At 47.0% G+C, this 20312-nt stretch overlaps 1 protein-coding gene across 1 annotated transcript in view; it reads left to right on the top strand.

Annotated features, from left to right (window-relative positions):
• ripor2 (RHO family interacting cell polarization regulator 2) overlaps nucleotides 1-20312 on the top strand; it is a 42331-nt gene that overhangs the window by 9303 nt on the left and 12716 nt on the right. The window contains exons 2-6 of the mRNA XM_060042975.1: nucleotides 11987-12107; nucleotides 13793-13948; nucleotides 14522-14600; nucleotides 15111-15134; nucleotides 15350-15403. Of these exons, the coding sequence (XP_059898958.1) occupies nucleotides 11987-12107; nucleotides 13793-13948; nucleotides 14522-14600; nucleotides 15111-15134; nucleotides 15350-15403 (434 nt within the window). The remainder of the gene's footprint in view (nucleotides 1-11986; nucleotides 12108-13792; nucleotides 13949-14521; nucleotides 14601-15110; nucleotides 15135-15349; nucleotides 15404-20312) is intronic.

Below are 20312 nucleotides of genomic sequence, written 5' to 3'. Positions count from 1 at the left end.
CACACACACACACACACACACACACACACACACACTCCTGGCGTCGGCCACCTCTGTCCAGAACAGCTGGGCACTAGAGGCGGCAGCGTTAAGCGTTTCAGCGTGACTTTAAGATGATTATCTCGTCTGTGTAGGGTTTGGTCTCTGGGTCTGGTCTCTGTCTCCCACATAGTCACCCCGATGCTGGTATAGGGGGTACTAGTGTCTTGTACTCTATTTTGTGTGTGTGTGTGTGCGTGCGTCACAACTACTGCCCCAGGGACCCGTCTTGTCATCGTCATCACACACAGCGGATCTAGCCGTGTGTGTGTGTGTGTGTGTGTGTGTGTGTGTGTGTGTGTGTGTGTGTGTGTGTGTGTGTGTGTGTGTGTGTGTGTGTGTGTGTGTGTGTGTGTGTGTGTGTGTGTGTGTGTGTGTGTGTGTGTGCGCTGCGCGCTGTCTGGGTGCCTCTTGAGATGCTCTTGCATCAAGTCCTCCTGTACTTTCTCCCTTGAATGTTCCCTTCCTGTTCTCTGTGTGTGATGTCTTTGTGGTGTGTGCACCAAAGTGTCCACCGCGAAACACGTCTCTTTTCCGGCTGCAGGCTATTTACAATACGTTGAGTGCGCGCTGCTTTGCGTTGCGTTTATGGGTGCTTCACCACGTCTCGCTCAGGACTTGCCTACTACTTAGTCATTCAGCAGATGCTTTTAGCCAAAGCCACTTACAGTGAACATTATTTTGGTTACACGTCATGAATGAGCCCTTGTGTATGCTCACTGTGGACATGGTGTTGGAACCCTGAATCTTTTGGCTGGCAATCAAACTCCCTGGCCCCACCACTGGAACACTAACCGTAGCTACTATACTCCCTGGTTAGTGTGTGTGTGTGTGCGTGTGCGGTGCGCGTCTGTTTTATTATTACCCAATGCCCATTATCCTTTGGGGTTGGGGGTGAGGGTGTTATGACAAATGACCCGGGGTGGTTGGAGGTTGCGGGGCTTGTCCTCTTACTGCATGTCATGTTCCTGCCTTGATGACTGTTCGTGCTCTGTGCTCTGCCTTGATGACTGTTCGTGCTCTGTGCTCTGCCTTGATGACTGTTGGTGCTCTGTTCTCTGCCTTGATGACTGTTGGTGCTCTGTGCTCTGCCTTGATGACTGTTGGTGCTCTGTGCTCTGCCTTGATGACTGTTCGTGCTCTGTGCTCTGTGCTCTGCTCTCTGCCCTGCCGGCTCTAGCCGATCAATCTGTGTTTTTTCTCAGACATGATAACGTCTGATATGTTCAGCTTGGCTTTTGTTCTCCCTCTTTCCACCATAAAGGGTTCTGCAGTCAGTGGAGGGGGAGGGCACTGACAATGCTGAACTATGAAGGAAGAGCAGTGTGCGACCTTTTGGATGGTACATAATGGGGACAGGTAGATGTCACCTGATCACTTCACCCTGGGCATGCTGGGAATTAGCTCCATAGGCAATTCACTGCCCTGTTTGATTGATTCATTAATTAATCACCTGATTTGGGTGTATTAAGGGACACCGATGCCAGATAGTTTTTTTTGTTGGTTTTTTGGGAATAGGAGATGCTTATCCATTCACTTTCCAGTGTCATGTGCATCTTATATCAGCTAAAAGATCAAGGATGATCATCTTTCACAGTGGAATCCTTTCTATCACGGAGCGAGGAAATTGACAAGATGTCAGTTTGTTTTTTTGTGCAGTCATAAAATAAATGATAGACAGCCCTTGAACTGACGATGACCCGCCTGGTCTGGAGTCTGAGGCGTTGGTCCTCGGCCCCCGGCCAGCTCTCTCCAGACGGTACACGTGGCTCTTGAGTCTTGACCTGCTTTTCATTCACCGGATTTCCGGTGGCACTCAGCACATCAAAGCTGAAATGCAGTGAGAATAACGCAGAAAAAGGAAATAAATCTCCAGAATTAATCCACCCAGCAGGAACATACTGGGGCCAGATGAACAGGCTGGTACCGGTTGAGGAGGGGAGGTGAACCGGTTCACGGACCCTTTCTCCTTTTATCTGCATGGTGGTATGATGAATGTGGATAGATCCCTGCTTATCCCCCCCCCCTGCCCTGACAGCTCCTCCAATGTGTTCTCTCGTTCTTCACCTCATGTCGTCTTCTCTTGTGCTTTGTTTGTCTTTTCATGAGTCATCCTTCTCCTCCGAGGGACTGCATCACAGCCTCCGTCAGACACACACGCGCACGCGCTTAAACACGCAAGCACACACAAACACTAGCGTTCCGGTAACACGTCGCACACGCACTCTTTTGGTTTCAATTGGGCTGGTCGATACAGGACTTTATTTCTTCAGTGCTTTGTGTGTGTGTGTGTGTGTGTGTGTGTGTGTGTGTGTGTAACATAACTGGCTATGATTGGATGCTTGCCATTTTGGGGGACTGGATGGTTATGTACACAAACAAGTGGGTATATTACAACTGGTGCTTTCTGGGTTTCTGTATAGATTAGCCAAAACTGTAGGGGTTTTAAGATACAATTAGGCTGGTTTAGTGTTTTTACGATATTATACAGTGCGTGTGTGTAACTTGTTATTTAAATGGGACCACACACACACCTCAAGGCTATTTTGTTACTCCGTCTGGCATATCTTATGCATGGAGCAGTAAGGCTCCCGCTATCTCCTCATCCATCTTGGATCAGGGAGGCTCAAACAGGCCAAACACACCTTGCGGGTTTTCCGCATGTAAGCAGAAACCTTCAGTGTGCATGAGCCCTGAGTTTCACTTTTTAATGGCCCACTCGAAAATGGTAAGAAGATCCAGACTGAGTGTAATCCCTTATGGGGATTTATTTATATAGAAAAACACACCGCTGGTTAAAACTGAGACGGGAGACAATAACGCTATCGCATCGCCCTGCAAAGCTCTGTTGTTCTGCTGCCTCCCTTTACCTCTCTCTCTCTTTTGTATTTCCTGCTAAACAGCAAAAAGCTGTTTTTTGTTTTTTCCTAGTTAAAAAGCAGGATGGTAAGGACTTTGTTATGGCAGACAAAAAGGCCACATTGAATAAAGAACGGCTGATCAGACCAAACGCTGTTGAACCGTGACACAGAACTCATTTGTGATGAGGGCAAGCTACTCTGTGCACTCAAAATCGGATCACCCAACTGTAAGAGTCTTATGTAGGAAAAACATTTATGCCTTGCTTCAACGCTCATTAAATCGCCCTAGATTTTGCCTTGTTAGACTTTAAATCGAGCCAATTTAAATATTCAGTAGTGAAAATAAAATATCACAATACAGTTATATTTATTTATATTTGTTTTTGTTATTAAGATTAAGATTAATATTTCCTCACTATTTAGTTCACACTTGGAAAATGTTGGAGGCATTCAATAGTTGGTGGTGTAGCAGCATTTACTTCATTATGAAATGTTACCAACCATCTTTTCCCACAGAAGGCTACTGGTAACTTTAGGTTCAGCGTGGGATGGCAGCCTGTGATCTGTTATAATCACAGTAGTCACCGCCACATAAAGGAACGCCTCTTTCATCTAAAACCAACAAGTGGGGCAGAAATGGCCCGATAATCCCGTTTGGGTGTTGCATTCCAGCATTTGTACATGATGTAGCATTACTAAATGACTCCATTGCCTCATTAACACATTGTGTTATATTGGTGTATTTAATGCTAAGGTGTGGTTAGAGTGTACTCCATTGTCTTTGGGATAAGGGGAGGAAGAAGACTGAGAGGTCTTCCACTGTGTCAGTTCTGAATTCAATACTTCAATAGCCTTACCATTGGGAAGGTTCAAAGAAAAGGGGATGGTTTATTTGAGTGTTTGAGTGCAGTTGTATCATACCTGCCTTGATGTGGAGGAAACGGCTATGGGATGGGCTAATCCTTTCATGCAGCCCTGGTATAATGGTTGGTGATTCGCTACTGTAGCGATACCTACTGTATTGACCTTTACAGATAATATCAGGGTTGGATAGGATGAAAAACATGCATCAATAAATCTGTAAAAAATACTTTGTTTAAACTATGTTCAAATGTCATGAAAATATTTGTACCAATTGTATAAAAGCGTCCGATAAGACTACACACACATTTTCCTAATTTGAAAGTGCGTGGTGGTCATCAGTACGTCTAAATGTCATGCCTCAGTCTGGCCTTGAAATTCCCCAGAATGCACTGGTCTGCCACAATAAAAGTGATCTATAATTAGAATGGAGAGATTAACACTGCTGCCCAAGCAGTGGAGTAAACACGCTGGTAGGAGTTAGAAAGTTAAGTTGCCTTTTATATGCCACTGAAAAAACAGAGGAGCGAGAGATGAAGACCAGATCACATGATTCATTCATGTGTGTGTGTGTGTGTGTGTGTGTGTGTGTGTGTGTGTGTGTGTGTGTGTGTGTGTGTGGTTTCATGTGCTTAAGGGCGATAATGGTACAATCCTTGCACGCAATTGAGCACAACTTAACCATTTTGCAGATATCAAAACGATATACCCAAGGACACGCGCACACACTGATGCAGACTGTCTCATAACCCTGCATTGAACTCCTTGCCTCATGGACCTGCTTCAAGTGTGTCAGTCTGGCCATGACCAGAATAGAGCACCGCTGATCAGATCACATGATTTCATAAACTCCTCCCAGGGGACTCCTGTTACTTACTGTTTAAAATGAATGTACGGTACCTGGAGTCCACCTTTGACTGTTTGAGGTCAGAATTAATTGGCAGATTGGGCGGATAAGACACTGGGCTCACAACCTTTGGCAAAACGGCAACATAAAGCATTCACAAACAATTAGTTTACCTCGATATTAAAACCATCATTTTTAAAATGGATTCTGCTTTTCAAATACCCAGTTTGCTAAGTGGATTTCTTGTTTTTCAAATAGTTTTCGCTCCTCAAACTGAAGTGCATGTTAGTTGGTTGGTTTGTTTTGTCGCATGCATGCGATGGATGAGATGCTTTGGGGGTTTTGAGAGCAGAGACCGGGCCCATCCGTCTATGTCAAACATGCCAGAGCGTGTTTGTTTTTATGTTTCTTTTCTTTTCTGCTTTTGTTCACCGGTGTCAGGTTGTTCCGGTCACACTTTGTTTTGCTTGGTTCTCCTGCTGGTATTTGGTCTGTGCAATCAATTCCCTGGAAACACATCTTATTCTAAAGAATCTGTGTCACTGTTCCTGTCTTTAGCAGTCACTAAGGAGTAAGGACCATGCATTTTTGCGTAATATCTCACATCTCAAACGTACTCCACATCCCTGAGCAATGGTGGGTTTCCAGGAACTACAAAGCAGTCATTATTTGGGTCGGTGTCCCCCCCATAGAGGGGCCATTTGTCATCCGAAGGTGGCGGCTCCTTAGAGATTGTTATCGTAGCTTGATGCACGTTCCCTGGTTCAAAGCTTCCACTGAATTCCAAACACACAAAGTCACAACGTATGTAACGAGACTCCTCCTCACACCTATGGCGTGAGTGGTGTCTTTTCAGATGCACGTCTTTTTGAGCAGGTAGGGGATTGGTGCTCAAGGATGGCAAAATTGAACTTAACCCTGTGATTCAAACCCAGGATTAGTAAAACACCCAAACCAATAGACTATCCTGCCATTTGTGTGTGTGTGTGCGTGTGCGTGTGCGCAAAAGTCAATGTTTTTACAGCAGATAGATAGATAGATAGATATATCTATATCCCTCTCCAGTAATATCTCAACCTTCTTTAGCTAAGTTCTGTCATACTAATGGCTGTTGTTCTCCAGCTCTTGGGCCCATTCTAAGGCCTCTTAGTGAACATTAGTAAGGAGTTCAGCTGTCTAAGCACTGCTCCTTGCAGGGAACCACATAGTAGACATAATCAGGCAAAGTGGCCCTGAAGTGCTTCCAAAGAAAAAACTGTCTTTCATTTCTGTGGCCATCAAAGGCGATGAGTCATCTCAAAACGGTCAATGATTGGGTCAAAGTTAATCTAAGAATTAAATGTCTATTATTTATTTATCACACCGATTCCTTTTGTAGCGTTTTCAATGTCGCACAAAAGTCCTAATGGCAGTAAATATGATCAGCTGTAACGTGTATGGACGTGTTTATGTCCGCATGTTGAAGGTAGATCTCTCCCAGTAGATCAACCCTAACCTGCCACCATGTTCTGGTTGGTTGATCTAAAAAAACATTTCTTGACTTTGATGAACAGATTAGTCGGCGGGTGAATCAAAAACATTCTGATTTTTTCTTCCGTCTGCTGTGTCCGTTGTGGTCGCTGGCGTCCTGGGTGCTGTAACGTAAGCTCCAAAGATCAGATTCCCAGTCAGTGGTCCAGACATCTGATCGCCCTTCCATCCCCGCGCCGTTTGTGGAATCTAAAGCCGAATCAGAGTCAATTCTGTTTTGCGTTCAGTAGGCCCACCGCCGTGGGATCAAATGAGGAGAGCCAGAGTGGGCCGACTGTGTTTTTTGGATCGTCAACATCATGAGGGTCTTGGCAGCGCATACAGTCAGAATCAGCTGCTATTGGCCAAGTGTATTTGGATGTAGATGTATGCTGTTTTCCAGATGCGTTATTCATGTCGCTAGTAGTCTATTCTTAACATGCTTGGTATATTATATTATATTATATTATATTATATTAACATACATTATACCAGATCTGAGTTGAGCATTTCACTGATGGGTAAATATTATCCTTGTGTATTTTCATTTCTTAAATGTAATGAGCTCCGCTGTTGTGTTTTTGAGCTCTCTGTGGTGATGTTTTCAGTCAACTGTCTAAACTGTCGTATTGGTGCCAAGCTAGCTCACCCTCCTGCCCACACTAGCTAGCTAGCGTCATCTCTTTCCCACTCCTGTCTCTCGCTCCTGTCTAAATTAATATCCATGGGCAAAATCAAGCAGGGAGGAGGATGATGGCTCTTCGTTTCAGATTCAGTCTGTTTTAAAACATAAAACAAGCTAGGAGAGACATTTTGTACCACACTTCAAATATGTTTGTTAATTGGCTGACATTTGATGCCCTCTCTATTTATTAGTAAGTGGATATTTTGAAAGGGGTTGAGTGTGTTTTGTCCTACAGGTTGGCCGTTAGCCTAGTTCATTTTCTTTTTTTACATAACACACTTGTCTGCTGTTGCCATGGTGAAGGCAATTTATACAGGCGGTAAGATTAGCCATTGAACAGGCACCCTGGGTTCAGTCTGAGGTTTATGTAACTTTCTCACAAATATGTCACACTCAAACACACACACACACACATACACACACACACACACGTTGGAGGGGTACAGTAGTGGGCATAAGAAGCAAAGACTTGGCTGCGCATAAGCGGTGTCAACGGGTACTTAACCTGAGACGGAGAGGAGCAAGTCAACCGGGGGCGGAGCCAGCGAACCGGGGGTGGAGCATGTCGAATATGCAGACGGAACAGGAGGGGAGGAGAGGAATACAAGGGAGAGATGGGGGGGGAAAGAAAGTGGCTGAATGGGATGCGGCACATTAAGAATCAATGTGAAGTGGCTAAACTTGGTGACATCAGCATATGAGGAAAGGTGATGATGATGATGATGATGATATATTAAATGGCCCACACAGATTTCCTGGTGCAGATGGGGTCTCCGCCAGAAACTAAACATTAATATCATAGACCATCGACATGCACACACGTATGCACACAGGTGCACACACATAACCAAACACACACGCACGCAAACACACACTCAAACGTATGTAGAAAAAGTACAACCACACACGGACCTAATAGCTTGCCTTCTTTTACCAATACATACTTGTCTTCTAGCTAAATTAACACAGGCATATCAACTACCCACTCATATGATATTACACTCTGTTTCTCTCTCTCTATCATGTATTCAGGTGTTTAAATGCAAGCACACACAGGCACTGAAAATTGGGCGAGCAAATTGATATTACCCTGAGCTCTCCTGCTCTCTTCCATGTCCTTTCTCTAACCTGTGTGTGTGTGTGTGTGTGTGTGTGTGTGTGTGTGTTGCCATTCATACATACATCTTTGTGTGTGTGTGTGTGTGTGTGTGTGTGTGTGTGTGTGCGTGCGCACGTTTGTGTTGCAATCCCGCCAGATTGCTTTTCAGAATACTAATCAATTTGATACTCGCATTTTTCACACACACACACACACACACACACACACACACACACACACACACACACACACACACACACACACACACACACACACACACACACACACCCATGCGCGCAGTGTGCACTTGGTGGTGAGGTGTGATCTGTGAATGGGTTGGGGGAGGCTGTTGTATTGAGCAGCATGGTGAGGCTGGCACCCAACCAGGGGGCTTGTGTTCCCTGTGAAAAGCTCTTTAGATGAGAATTGACACTGAAGGGGCGTGTGTGTGCGTGTGTGTGTGTGTGTGTGTGTGTGTGTGTGTGTGTGTGTGCACCTTTTTGTTTGGGCTTTTTTCAATAGAGAGCAAGGTTTTGCGCTGCTAATCTATGGGAGAGACGGTTTAGTTGTGTGCGGTGGCGTGAGAACGTAACAACACAATGTACCGCATACCAACCTCATGTGTTTATCACTCGAAATACTGGTAGATAGAGCATGAGTGGTTTAATCAGAATAGCTACTGATGGCATCAGATAATATAAGGTTATATTATAAATGAATATACCAAATATAACATTATGAATAAATGATAAATAGGCATCTACAACCTCGGGTTGGAACATGAGAGCCTAATATTTCTTAAAGGGCTGGGCAGAGCTGTTCAGTGGTTCAGTGATGATGGGAAAGTCAAAGCGACCGACCGTACTCCGGCTGGCCCATCGTTCAGTATTATTCCTTTTATTCCTGTCCCTTTAGTCCCTCTGAACTGCTGATGGCAGCGTTCAGGGCGTTCTGAACTGTGAAATTGCCCGGGTCATTTGTGAAGATGCTGTCCTGTCATGGCCCGGCACAGACTGTTCTGGAGTCAAGCTTGTAGCACATAAAAGGTTGTAGAAAAATACTTACTTAAAAGGCGGTTCAAAGCACGACCTAAATAGTTTGCCTTTCACGACGACCATCTTTGCCTATTTTTGGATCACAAATATACACACCTATGCTTTGTATGTTTTCTCTTCTCCGAGAAGCGGAGAGAGCGAGTACGAGAGCGAATCAGAGCCGTTAGGTCCACCGGTTCAGCCCAAACACACCCAGACGGGCCAAACGTAACCATTGTCCGCGGTCATTCATTTGCACAGTTTCACCCGAGCGGTCAAGAGTGAGCCCCACGGCCACAGCTGTAGAGCCACCCTATAAATAGCTGGAACAGTATCGTTCTCCCGTGCCTATTGTCGCCCCACCACCCCCCACCAACCCCCACCCACCCATACACACAGGCTTGTGGCACACTATTGTGTGGCGCTGATGTCACCGGCTCTCTCTCAAGCTCCCGGTTCCGCTGTCGGGGAGCGGGGATTGGGTTACTGGCTGTCGAGGCTTTAGATAGAGAGACTACATGACAGTCTCCTCTTGGGGGGGAGGGGGGGTCTGTGTGAGCGCAGGGTGCTCCTGCATTCCAATTTGTATGTTGACACTACCCCCACCCCCCCCCCCCCCCATTCCTTTCCCTCCAAATTCAGTGAAAGCCCCCCTCACACCCCCCTCACACCCCCCCACTGCGACAGAAAGATGTATGGATGAATGGCAACACACACACACACACACACACACACACACACACACACACACACACACACACACACACACACACACACACACACACACACACACACACACACACACACACACAATGTCCGTTACCAGCCAACCGGCAGAGCCCAGACCCAGGAGGAAGCGTGTGTGTGTGAGCCCCCCAGCAGCGAGGGCCACCGTCAGGGATGGAGAACAGGCCGCCCTTTGTCCCCTCGGGTCTCGACCGTCGTGTGAACCTGAAAACGAGGAAGGAGCAGAATGACGTGTGATGATCACCACGTTAGAAACTCCACGTTAGGAGATCGCCCTCTGGGTGCCGGCTGGTGTGATTCAACCCCTCAAGTGCACTACCCCTCCCCCCCGCTGCAACTCCTCCCACAAGCTATATGCCTTGTGTGTGTTGGGATCCGGGTTCGATTCCGAGACTCGATTCCGATTAACTTAAACGCTCCTCTTTGCTGTTTGTCATCACTGTATTGTACACTGGAGGGGAAACTCTCCCTCAGGTTTTTGTTATCTTTAGTTTGTGAGGACGAAGAGTAACCCCCCCCCCCCCCACACACACACACACGCACACGCTAGGTGGTCTCCAGAGCTTAACAGCCAGGCAGACCACAGATTGACACTGGACCCCTCTCTGTTTGGACCCACGTAAACTGCAGGGCCGCTAATGGAGCCTTGGGGCTCAGCTTACAGCCTAGTCAGGTGCAGCCATGCTGCGGTCAGCATAGCATAGCATAGCACAGCATAGCATAGCATAGCACAGCATAGCATAGCATAGCACAGCATAGCATAGAATATCACAGCGTAGCATAAATTGTGGACTGGACTGGAGGCTCTGTACGGTGGTGGTTGTTGAAGGTGAAGTGGATGAGTGGAGGGAGTTTATCTCTACATATTGTGTTTTTATCTAAACACAGTCTCTACTGCTGCAAAAGGAACCGATGACTGCAGATACCCTTCAGATGACCGGAACATCTTTGACTCAACCCTTTTTTTTCTTACAAATGTACTTTTTTATCTTTCCAGTTTTTGATTTATATCCACCTAAATATATTTATTTTTAATTATAGAAAATAGTTTGTTTTTGTATCACAGAAGGGTCATTTGAACTTGAGCATGTTTGCCGTTCCACATGATTCACATCCAGAACAAAGTGCCAAGAGTGTCAAGGCTGTGTTTTAGTTTCCCCATGGGGGCTGTAAAGCCCATGTTTGAGTTTTTCTCTTGGGCCCCTAACCCTTCAGGCTTTGATGTTCTCAACATCATTATTGTTTTATTATGTGGTCGACCATTCCACTCCTATAAGTGTCTCTCTCGCTGCTATTTTCTCTGCAGCATGAAGCGCATTGAATTAAAAAAAACATAAATGATCTGAGCGGGTACAGGGCTAAATGTAGACACTCGTCTTTTCAAAACCACAAAAGTGTTGTCGTTGACAACTCCATCGGTCTTCCTTGAGAACCTAATGCAATGGCATTGACTCTCTGACGGGAGATTGTGGCTAATTATAAACCCTCGATACGAATAGACCGTCTTCAAAGACCACATCAGAACACAGTACAGTGTTGTTCTGTGTTCTGATGGGTCTGAGGGTTTGATAACTGATACCAAAGGTTCCCTTACATCATCACACGCAGGACAACGTGACTGCAAACAAAAGCTACGGCCGACAAAAAATATCATATGACAAACAATATGGTTTACCCACGCACCAAAACATATCAGTTTAGTTCCGGGCCTTGGTGCACTCAAACCCCTGCCAGACTCTCAAGGTGTATAGCACCCTAGGAAGCGCACAGTGCACAGGTCACCGAGGGAAAACAATCACTTTATTTATACTGCGTTTACAAAGCAGTAGTAAGTAAATGAAGTGCCTACAACAGCAAAACAATACAATGATTAGAACAATTAGATGATTAAATATGAATGTAAATGCTGGAGGGGGTGGGGGAAGTTGGGGACAGAGGGGATGAGTGATACCAGTGTGTGTGTGTGTGTGTGTGTGTGTGTGTGTGTGTGTGTGTGGTGACAGTAGTGCAGAGGGCCTGAAGGCAGGCAGGGCATGTAAGCACATGCCGGTGAATGCTGCTCATCCATGTCTTGAGATCTCCTTCACACAGCTGCCTCCACTTATACACACAAATGTAAAGAGCCACACACAGACAAACATGCACCGCACCGTGTTTCTCTGGGCCTGGTGACGGTGGTCGACTCTCTGTTGTTCGTATTTTGTCATGCGTCTGTCGCTAGACGACGAGGACCTAGGACTGGGACTTTGAGAAAACATCAACCGTTAACGCTCTCTGTGGTGCTCTCCTCTTCTCGTCTTCCAGGGGTGTCTTCTCGCGTCCCGGAGATCATGGCATCGGGGACCCACTCACCGGGGGGCCCCAACGGAATCATCCGGAGCCAATCCTTCGCCGGCTTCAGCACGCTACAGGAGCGACGCTCGCGGTAAGCAGAGCACGCCTGCTGTGAATCTGTTGGAAGAAAACTGTGAAAAACCCCCTGAATGGACAGAGTAGAGCTATGTTGTGAGATGTGTTTGACACCGCGGAGTAATAGACGCAAGACAGGCGAACACACGTAGGGATGGTCATGCGCGTTCAGATGTGCAGTATAAGGTGTACAAGGCTGTAGTATAGTCAAGTGGAGGGAAAGTAATGACAACAAAGGGAGAATTGTGGATGTCTGAGTGTTCAAGCGCAAGTAAGAGATGCAAGTCTGATCTGCCTGCACACTTTCCAACTACACTTTGTTCTAAAAGGGTTCATTGATCATGTAAACAGGCTTCTTCACAGCCTGGGGCAATTGTGACGCAGGCTTAGTGAAGGTTTTTTTTTCAGTCCTGCTCCTTAAAAGGCCCAAACTATCTCCCTGCCGAGTGTTGTATCCCAGCTGACTCCAGGGTCCGTGTTTCAGTGCCTGTGGTGGGGATCTGTTTGATGAGGCCACTGCTGGTGGACAATGAGTTGACGACCCCCACGACCTCGGTCCCCACTCCTCCTCTTGAAAGCGCAGACGGGGGGAATCTGGCTGGAATAAATCAAACGTGTGGGCGACTGAGATCTGCCGACAAGTTTCTATTCTGATAACGAGCGACGCTGTGTGTGTGTGTGTGTGTGTGTGTGTGTGTGTGTGTGTGTGTGTGTGTGTGTGTGTGTGTGTGTGTGTGTGTGTGTGTGTGTGTGTGTGTGTGTGTGTGTGTGTGTGTGTGTGTGTGTGAGAAAATGAATCAACCCACATCCGTCTGGCATGTGAATTGGTGTCTGGTTACACAAGTGCGTGCACGATTACGTGAGTACTTGTGTGGAAGCGTGTGTCTGCTGCCGAGTATTCTCCTAACCCCGACCGCGGGGCCAGACGAGCTAACCACGGCTAACGGGTCCTCGGGGCTACGTCACATCTCCGTGTGTCCGCCCCATCGTGTTATTATGTGTGTGCGGCGGCGGCAGCGGCGCTCTGAGCAGGGCACGCCGCGAGCGCTGGAGGGCAGCGGAGCGCGGCGTGTCGCGGCTTGTTGGGATCCACAACTGCCGGTTTCTCTCTCCGTCGTCACGTAGATGACGCGGGTGTTTCGGCACAAATGCCCGAGGAAATGTCATCCGCCAGCTAAATCTGCAACCTCGAGTCGGCCCTTTAAGCATTTAAATGTCTGTGAGCCAGAAATGGGATTTTCCTTCTAACGGATTTTAGTTTTCTTATTTTCTTTTGAGGTTATCACACAATGTGGCCGTGTTCAGCCACCAGGCCTTTGTTCTGATGCCCCCCACTTAAATCAGCCCCAGAGTGGACCTCTTGAATTAGCCCAGCCCATCAACTTCAGTTAATTTGCGTCCCTTTAAGTAGAAGAGGCTTGTCATTTCCCATGGCTCATATGAGCTGCTTTTTTTACCCAGTTAGTTGAATTGGAGCCTTTTGTATACATTTTTTTTCTTTCTTTCAAACATGCAAATCTTGTACCCTTAAAACATTGTACCAATTCAAAAATAAACATAACAGTACATATTGCAAAACAAATAGAACATTACTAATGATGCGTTTGTGCTTTTGTATACAAAAATACATGGAATATATCCACTCATTCATGCGTGTGTTTCACTGTGTGTGTGTGTGTGTGTGTGTATGTGCATATGCAGGTGTAACTCCTTCATGGGGAACGCGGTGGTCCAGAAGAAGCCCCAGTCCAAGCCCAAGAAGCCCCACCTGTCGGGACACAAGGGGAGCAGCGGATCACGAGACCCCCAGCCTAAGAGGCTGGAGGAGGTGTACACCGCCCTCAAACAGGGCCTGGAGTGAGTCTCACACACACACACACACACACACACACACACACACACACACACACACACACACACACACACACACACACACACACACACACACACACACACACACACACACACACACACACACACACACACACACTGCCTGTGTGTTTCCTTTACACTTCTGTTAGTAAACAAAGATTGCCTTTCCTTTGTCCAACAGCCTGAGGCTGAGGCACTCACTAGCACAAGGCATGACTTTAAATGTCACCTTAGGTGTGTGTTGTCTCATGTAAATTGATTGTTTTGAGGGAGCTAAATCAACTAGCCTTTTGTTACCGGTAATTGGACAGTGAACTGTCAGTGAACTGTCCAATTACCTCAGTTCGGAGGTAGTGAGGTTTGCTTTGTCAGGAAAAAACATCAATGCATCACCCAGTCAAACCTATTGGATTCTTGACTCTACACAAGCGTTGGCTTCAACTTCAAGTCTTAAAGTTGAAGCGTTGGCTCAAACTGTAAGCCGTGAAGGACTTTGCTCTTTGAGGCTGACTCTACTCCCATTCCTGTCCCCCCCCCCCCCCCCCCCCCCCCCCCCAGTGAGTACCTGGAGGTCCACCAGACAGAGCTGGACAAGCTGCTCTCCCACATGAAGGACATGAGGAGGAACTCTCGCCTGGTGAGATCTCACTAAGACATCTCCGCTGCTTCTCACCGGGCGGCTGTTGGACCAGGTCCGGGAGTCCGTTGTAAAGGGGGCTTGATGTCGTCAGGGTGACGGCGGGCCCCCTCTTTAATGATGTGACTGGCGGTTAACGGCTGCACACGCGCAGGTCTCTGGAAGCCTCTCTGCTCCAGGATCATTTAGATGATCATGGAGTCGAACGTGAATGTTGAGGCTGAGGTTACCCAGATGGCGGATGCCTTTTTTTCGACATACATGAATTCACACCCGTATGCATTGTGCACGCACACACAGACGCAATCAGTGTGCACGCTCGCATGGGATTTCAGGCCACTACAGCCTCATTACTTCATCTAGCCTCCGACAGGCCTCGCATTAACTGTGTGTGTGTGTGTGTGTGTGTGTGTGTGTGTGTGTGTGTGTGTGTGTGTGTGTGTGTGTGTGTGTGTGTGTGTGTGTGTGTGTGTGTGTGTGTGTGTGTGTGTGTGTGTGTGTTCTTTACAGGGAGTGCTGTACGATCTGGACAAGGTGAGTTTGCAGGCTGTGGGTTTTTTCCCGGGGGGGGGGGGGGGGGGGGGGGGGGGGATATTTTAAGATGACATGTTAATGGTAAAGCATACCAAGAACAAGCTGCATACTCAAAATATATCATTGAGTCACCGCTGTCCTAGCACCCGTGCTGTCACACGGCCGCTCCCTACTACACTAAACTGTATTCTTTCTGAAATTTGGTTCCTCTGCAGCAAATCAAAACGATCGAGCGCTACATGAGACGCCTGGAGTTTCACATGAGCAAGGTGAGCCCCTCTGACTTAAGGATTTGGTGCGAACCGCCCGCCCCTTCAAGAGTCGAATGGGTTTTGTTTGGTAAATGGACTGCATATATACCCTAGGCCACCCAAAGCGCTTTACAATGTTGCCTGACATTCACCCATTCATGCACACATACATACACCGACGGCGGCGTCAGCCATGCCAGGTGACAGCCAGCTCATTGGGAGAATTTAGGGTGAGGTGCCTTGCCCAGGGACACCTCGACACACGTAGGAGGAGCCGGGGATCAAACTAGCAACCTTGATGTTACCAGCCAACCCGCTCTACCGTCGAAGCCACATGCCGCCATTTTAAGTGGGAAATCACCAACCTTGTTAGTTAAGACAAAATTGTGTTATTCCCAGAAGAGCAATTCAAGAAGTTAGGGTTACGCTCTGTTAACGTTATGCTAGTTTCTGTATTTTGTTGGTGGCATTGATGTGTGGCCCAAATATGCTGGCAAGCATTTGAGGCTCTAGGGTTATGGTTCGATTTTATTTGTGGCACACTTGTTTTTGTATGACTAGGTCAGGGGAAATACAAAAGCTAAAGAAAAGTAAGGTAGGGGGACCACACAAAATACCCATTTTGTGCCCTGCTTTTAGGAGCCCTCATGCTGTGTGTCAAATAAAATTGGACAGCAGGCCACACACACACACACACACACACACACACACACACACACACACACACACACACACACACACACACACACACACACACACACACACACACACACACACACACACACACACACACAAATGCTCCAGGGTTAACCATGGTTACCCTTAGATGTGGTCTTTGATGCCCTGAATATCTCCAAGTAACGGTCACTATAATAGTCAGAGGAGGATGATGATTGAACAATAAGCAGATGTACGAGGACATTACAAGAACAGAACACGCACACACACAGACACACACACACACACACACACACACACACACACACACACACACACACACACACACACACACACACACACACACACACACACACACACACACACACACACACACACACACACACACACACACACACACAGTTCAGTGTTTGTGGGAAACCATTGGGTGAATCTAGGTCACGGTGGGCAGGAACAGAAGAGAGGGCGAGCAACGACCACAGTGAAGAAGAGTCGATATGAGGGAGGAGGAGAGGGGACCAAGGGATGAGAGAGATGGAGAGAGAGGGAGGGACGACCAGCAACGTGCCCTGAAGTGTGTCAGGAATCAGGATACAATAAAACACACCACATTCCCTGTACTTTGTGCAACCTCCTGCGTGAGTGGTTTGTACAGTTGAACCCAGGAAGTAGGGCGAGCCCGGACAGGAAGGTCTCTCTGTCAGGACACAGGTGGCGATGAGTCTCCTGTCATCACGGTGTGCGTAGGCGTGTCCTCGTGCCATCTTAGACATCTGACGAGTACTGTGTGTGTGTGTGTGTGTGTGTGTGTGTGTGTGTCAGTCATTGTTTAGTCTGGGCTGGTGCCTTGTGACGCCTTTTGTGTGGTACAGCTGCCAGTGAGGCAACCGCCAAAGGGGACATCTTGACATCCATCAGCAACCTGGTGATGAGTCTTTGTCTGTGTGTTTGTGTGTCTGCACGTGTGTTTGTTCGTGACGCATGATATTTTTGCCGAATTTTGACAGCAGATGTCAACGATGTAATAGGCCAACATTGATGAGGCAGGTGGCCCATTTCAACGTGTGTGTGTGTGTGTGTGTGTGTGTGTGTGTGTGTGTGTGTGTGTGTGTGTGTGTGTGTGTGTGTGTGTGTGTGTGTGTGTGTGTGTGTGTGTGTGTGTGTGTGTGTGTGCTTGTGTCTTTTGTCTCATTACAACATACAATAATGTGTCACATTTGCATTACTTGTTTAATTAACGGGACTTTCAACCCCTAATCCCTGCCCCGCCTTTCTTCATTGCTACTCTTGCCACACACACACACACACACACACACACACACACACACACACACACACACACACACACACACGTTTGATGTGCCCCGCCTGTTATAATCTCTTCATAATCCGTGTGTGTGTGTGTGTGCGTGTGTGCGCATTTGAGTGTGCGCTCACGTTTGAGTGTGTTTGTGTATATGTGTCTGAGGCAGTTTGGAGTGTGCACACGTAAACCCCTACTCTGTAGGATAATGGCCGACTCTGAAGAGGATTCATGCCTCATCCTAAAGATTTACCTTTTGTATCCACAACCCTGTCCGACCAATGGTTCAAGCTAAACCAATCCTTTAAACCTAGCAGTAAACCCTATTCCAACATGTTTACCCCAGATACCTCCCCAATGTTAATTCTATAGGCTTACCCCACATGATAAAACGATGATCTGAATGAGTTTATATCTGTAAAATGGCTTTGCAACCAGAAACCTTAAACAGGGTTTCTTCTCTGTATCGTATGGTATGGTTACATTGGGTTTGATTGAAAAAAACACAGGCTTGTCCCATCATTGCTCGTAACAGCTTAAGGCTATCCGTTTATTCTAATGCTTTCTGCCATGGTTGTTAATGAAAGGTCCACCAGAATACACCATTTGAACAATGTGTATTCCAATAACTCTGAGATTGGATAATATATTGTAGTTTGTTTATTATTTGAATGTTTTAGGTTCTGAGTTATGTTAATTCAAATAATTACTTTAATTCCTACTTTTATGGGGGGGGGGCTTAGTTTGGTTCGGGGGGGGGCCTGTTTACTACTAAACCCAAAAACCACCGGCCCACTGTGTGTCTGTCTGTCCATGGGTTGGTGTTGTCAGTACCATCAGTGTGTGTGTGTGTGTGTGTGTGTGTGTGTGTGTGTGTGTGTGTGTGTGTGTGTGTGTGTGTGTGTGTGTGTGTGTGTGTGTGTGTGTGTGTGTGTGTGTGTGTGTGGGACCACCCTGTAGCATTAGCCCCCAGGCATGTTTAAGTGTAGCTGGTTCTTGTAGGCAGCATTAGGAGATTCTTATCGGAACCACAACAGTGAGTAACAAGTGCCTGTGTCTGCGCTCGCCTATCTTACAATCCTACAGCATGGCGTGGATTCATGGATTAATGATGTTTTGCTTGTTTGCTTGCTGGGTCTTTCACTTAGTTGTGAATTCAGATTTTGCTGCCATCCAAAATCAGAGTGTGGAAAACATTGGTTTACCTGCTGCCAGGTTCAGTGTTGTTCAGCAGTTGTTCATCCCCATGAAGTCTATCTTCTGCATGTTTCTTCATTGTCATCTGTCACACACCTATGCCGACCCTACCAGAAAAGCCTGCGGTAAAATTGGACCCGGTCCTCTTTGTAACAATGGAAGCGTTGCCCTTTTTCTTGTGAACCGTCATGTAATACATACTAATACTACGAGTGAGTGAGTATCACTCAATCGCTCACTCGCTCGCTCACTCACTCACTCACTCACTCACTCACTCACTCACTCACTCACTCACTCACTCACTCACTCACTCACTCACTCACTCACTCACTCACTCACTCACACACACGGACAACAAAGAATAATAGAGAGCAAAATAAGGCGGGTGTTTCTCTTTCACTCTTTAAAGGTTGAGACAACTAAGAACCGACAGAAGAAATAGCTGCAGGGACTAATGCATTCTGCTCTCTGCAGTCCCTCTGTCATGTGCACACACACCGAGGATATTGTAGAGAGTCGTTTTGGACAGCCAATGCCAAAATGGTCAAATGTCCTACTTTTCCCTAATGAGTGTTATAAAGGGTGAGGCGAAGTATGAATATTTCAGAGGACAGGCACGTCTGAATATTTCCCTTTGATGAGCTCTCCAGAGGTGATTGGCTCTGCTTGGCTGTTGCCATATCAATAAACTCTGCTGGGAAAGATGAGGTTATTATGGGCTGTTTTAAAAGAGGCTGTATGAGATGATGATTTAAGTGATTGAAGGGGCAGTTCAAGGAAAGTTGTTGGAAAGTGTACCTATAGTCGGGGGCATTTTGTCAAATATTTGTAAGGAATATTACAATTGACTACTGCTGTATCAATTGCGGTGTAAACCAAAAATGGTCGCACACACACACACACACACACACACACACACACACACACACACACACACACACACACACACACACACACACACACACACACACACACACACACACACACACACACACACACACACACACACACACACACACACACAGAGACACCCCCTCCCGGCTCTAATGTTCACTTACCAGCTGAGGTTTTCAAATGTTTTGCACATCATTCTGAGAAGAAAAAAAAAAAGCACAAAATTGAACAGCATTTCCATGGGAACGGGCCCAGGTCCCCCGGGGCCGTGATTAGCTGGTGCGGGCGTGTGTAAACCACAAACTCCAGACGGCTTCAAATGGGCTATTAGCGGGGGGGGGGGGGTTGTTTTGAAGGGTGGGGATAACTGAGACTACGGTGAAAGGGGCCTGCATCATGAGCTCTGTTTCCTGGAATGACAATTCTGAAAAGGTGGAGCGTTGACGTCCAAAAATAGCTGCCACTTTCTCCCAGTCTGTCGGATCGATGTTCTTTGCTCTTTCTGGGTCGCGGCTCCGCGGCTCCTGTGCCATCCTAGTTACCCTCACCCCTCTGTCCTCTCCCTGGGGGAAACAGATCTATAAAGCCAAGGGGAAGGGCTGGGCCGTGTAGGAAGCATCGGAGTGCCGCGTCGGCCGGTCCCATAAAGAAGAGTTCCCACCGTGACTCTAGTACATCCGAACTTTAGTTTGCCCTTGGATGATTAGACGGTTCTGTCGCCTTTACTAAACGACAGTGTGTGTGTGTGTGTGTGTGTGTGTGTGTGTGTGTGTGTGTGTGTGTGTGTGTGTGTGTGTGTGTGTGTGTGTGTGTGTGTGTGTGTGTGTGTGTGTGTGTGTGTGTGTGTGCGTGCGT

The sequence above is a fragment of the Gadus macrocephalus genome, chromosome 22 (assembly GCF_031168955.1).
Source record: "Gadus macrocephalus chromosome 22, ASM3116895v1".
Classification (NCBI taxonomy): Eukaryota; Metazoa; Chordata; class Actinopteri; order Gadiformes; family Gadidae; genus Gadus; species Gadus macrocephalus.
Note: the sequence above shows the minus strand (reverse complement) of the source record. Positions and strands in the feature narration are given on the sequence as shown.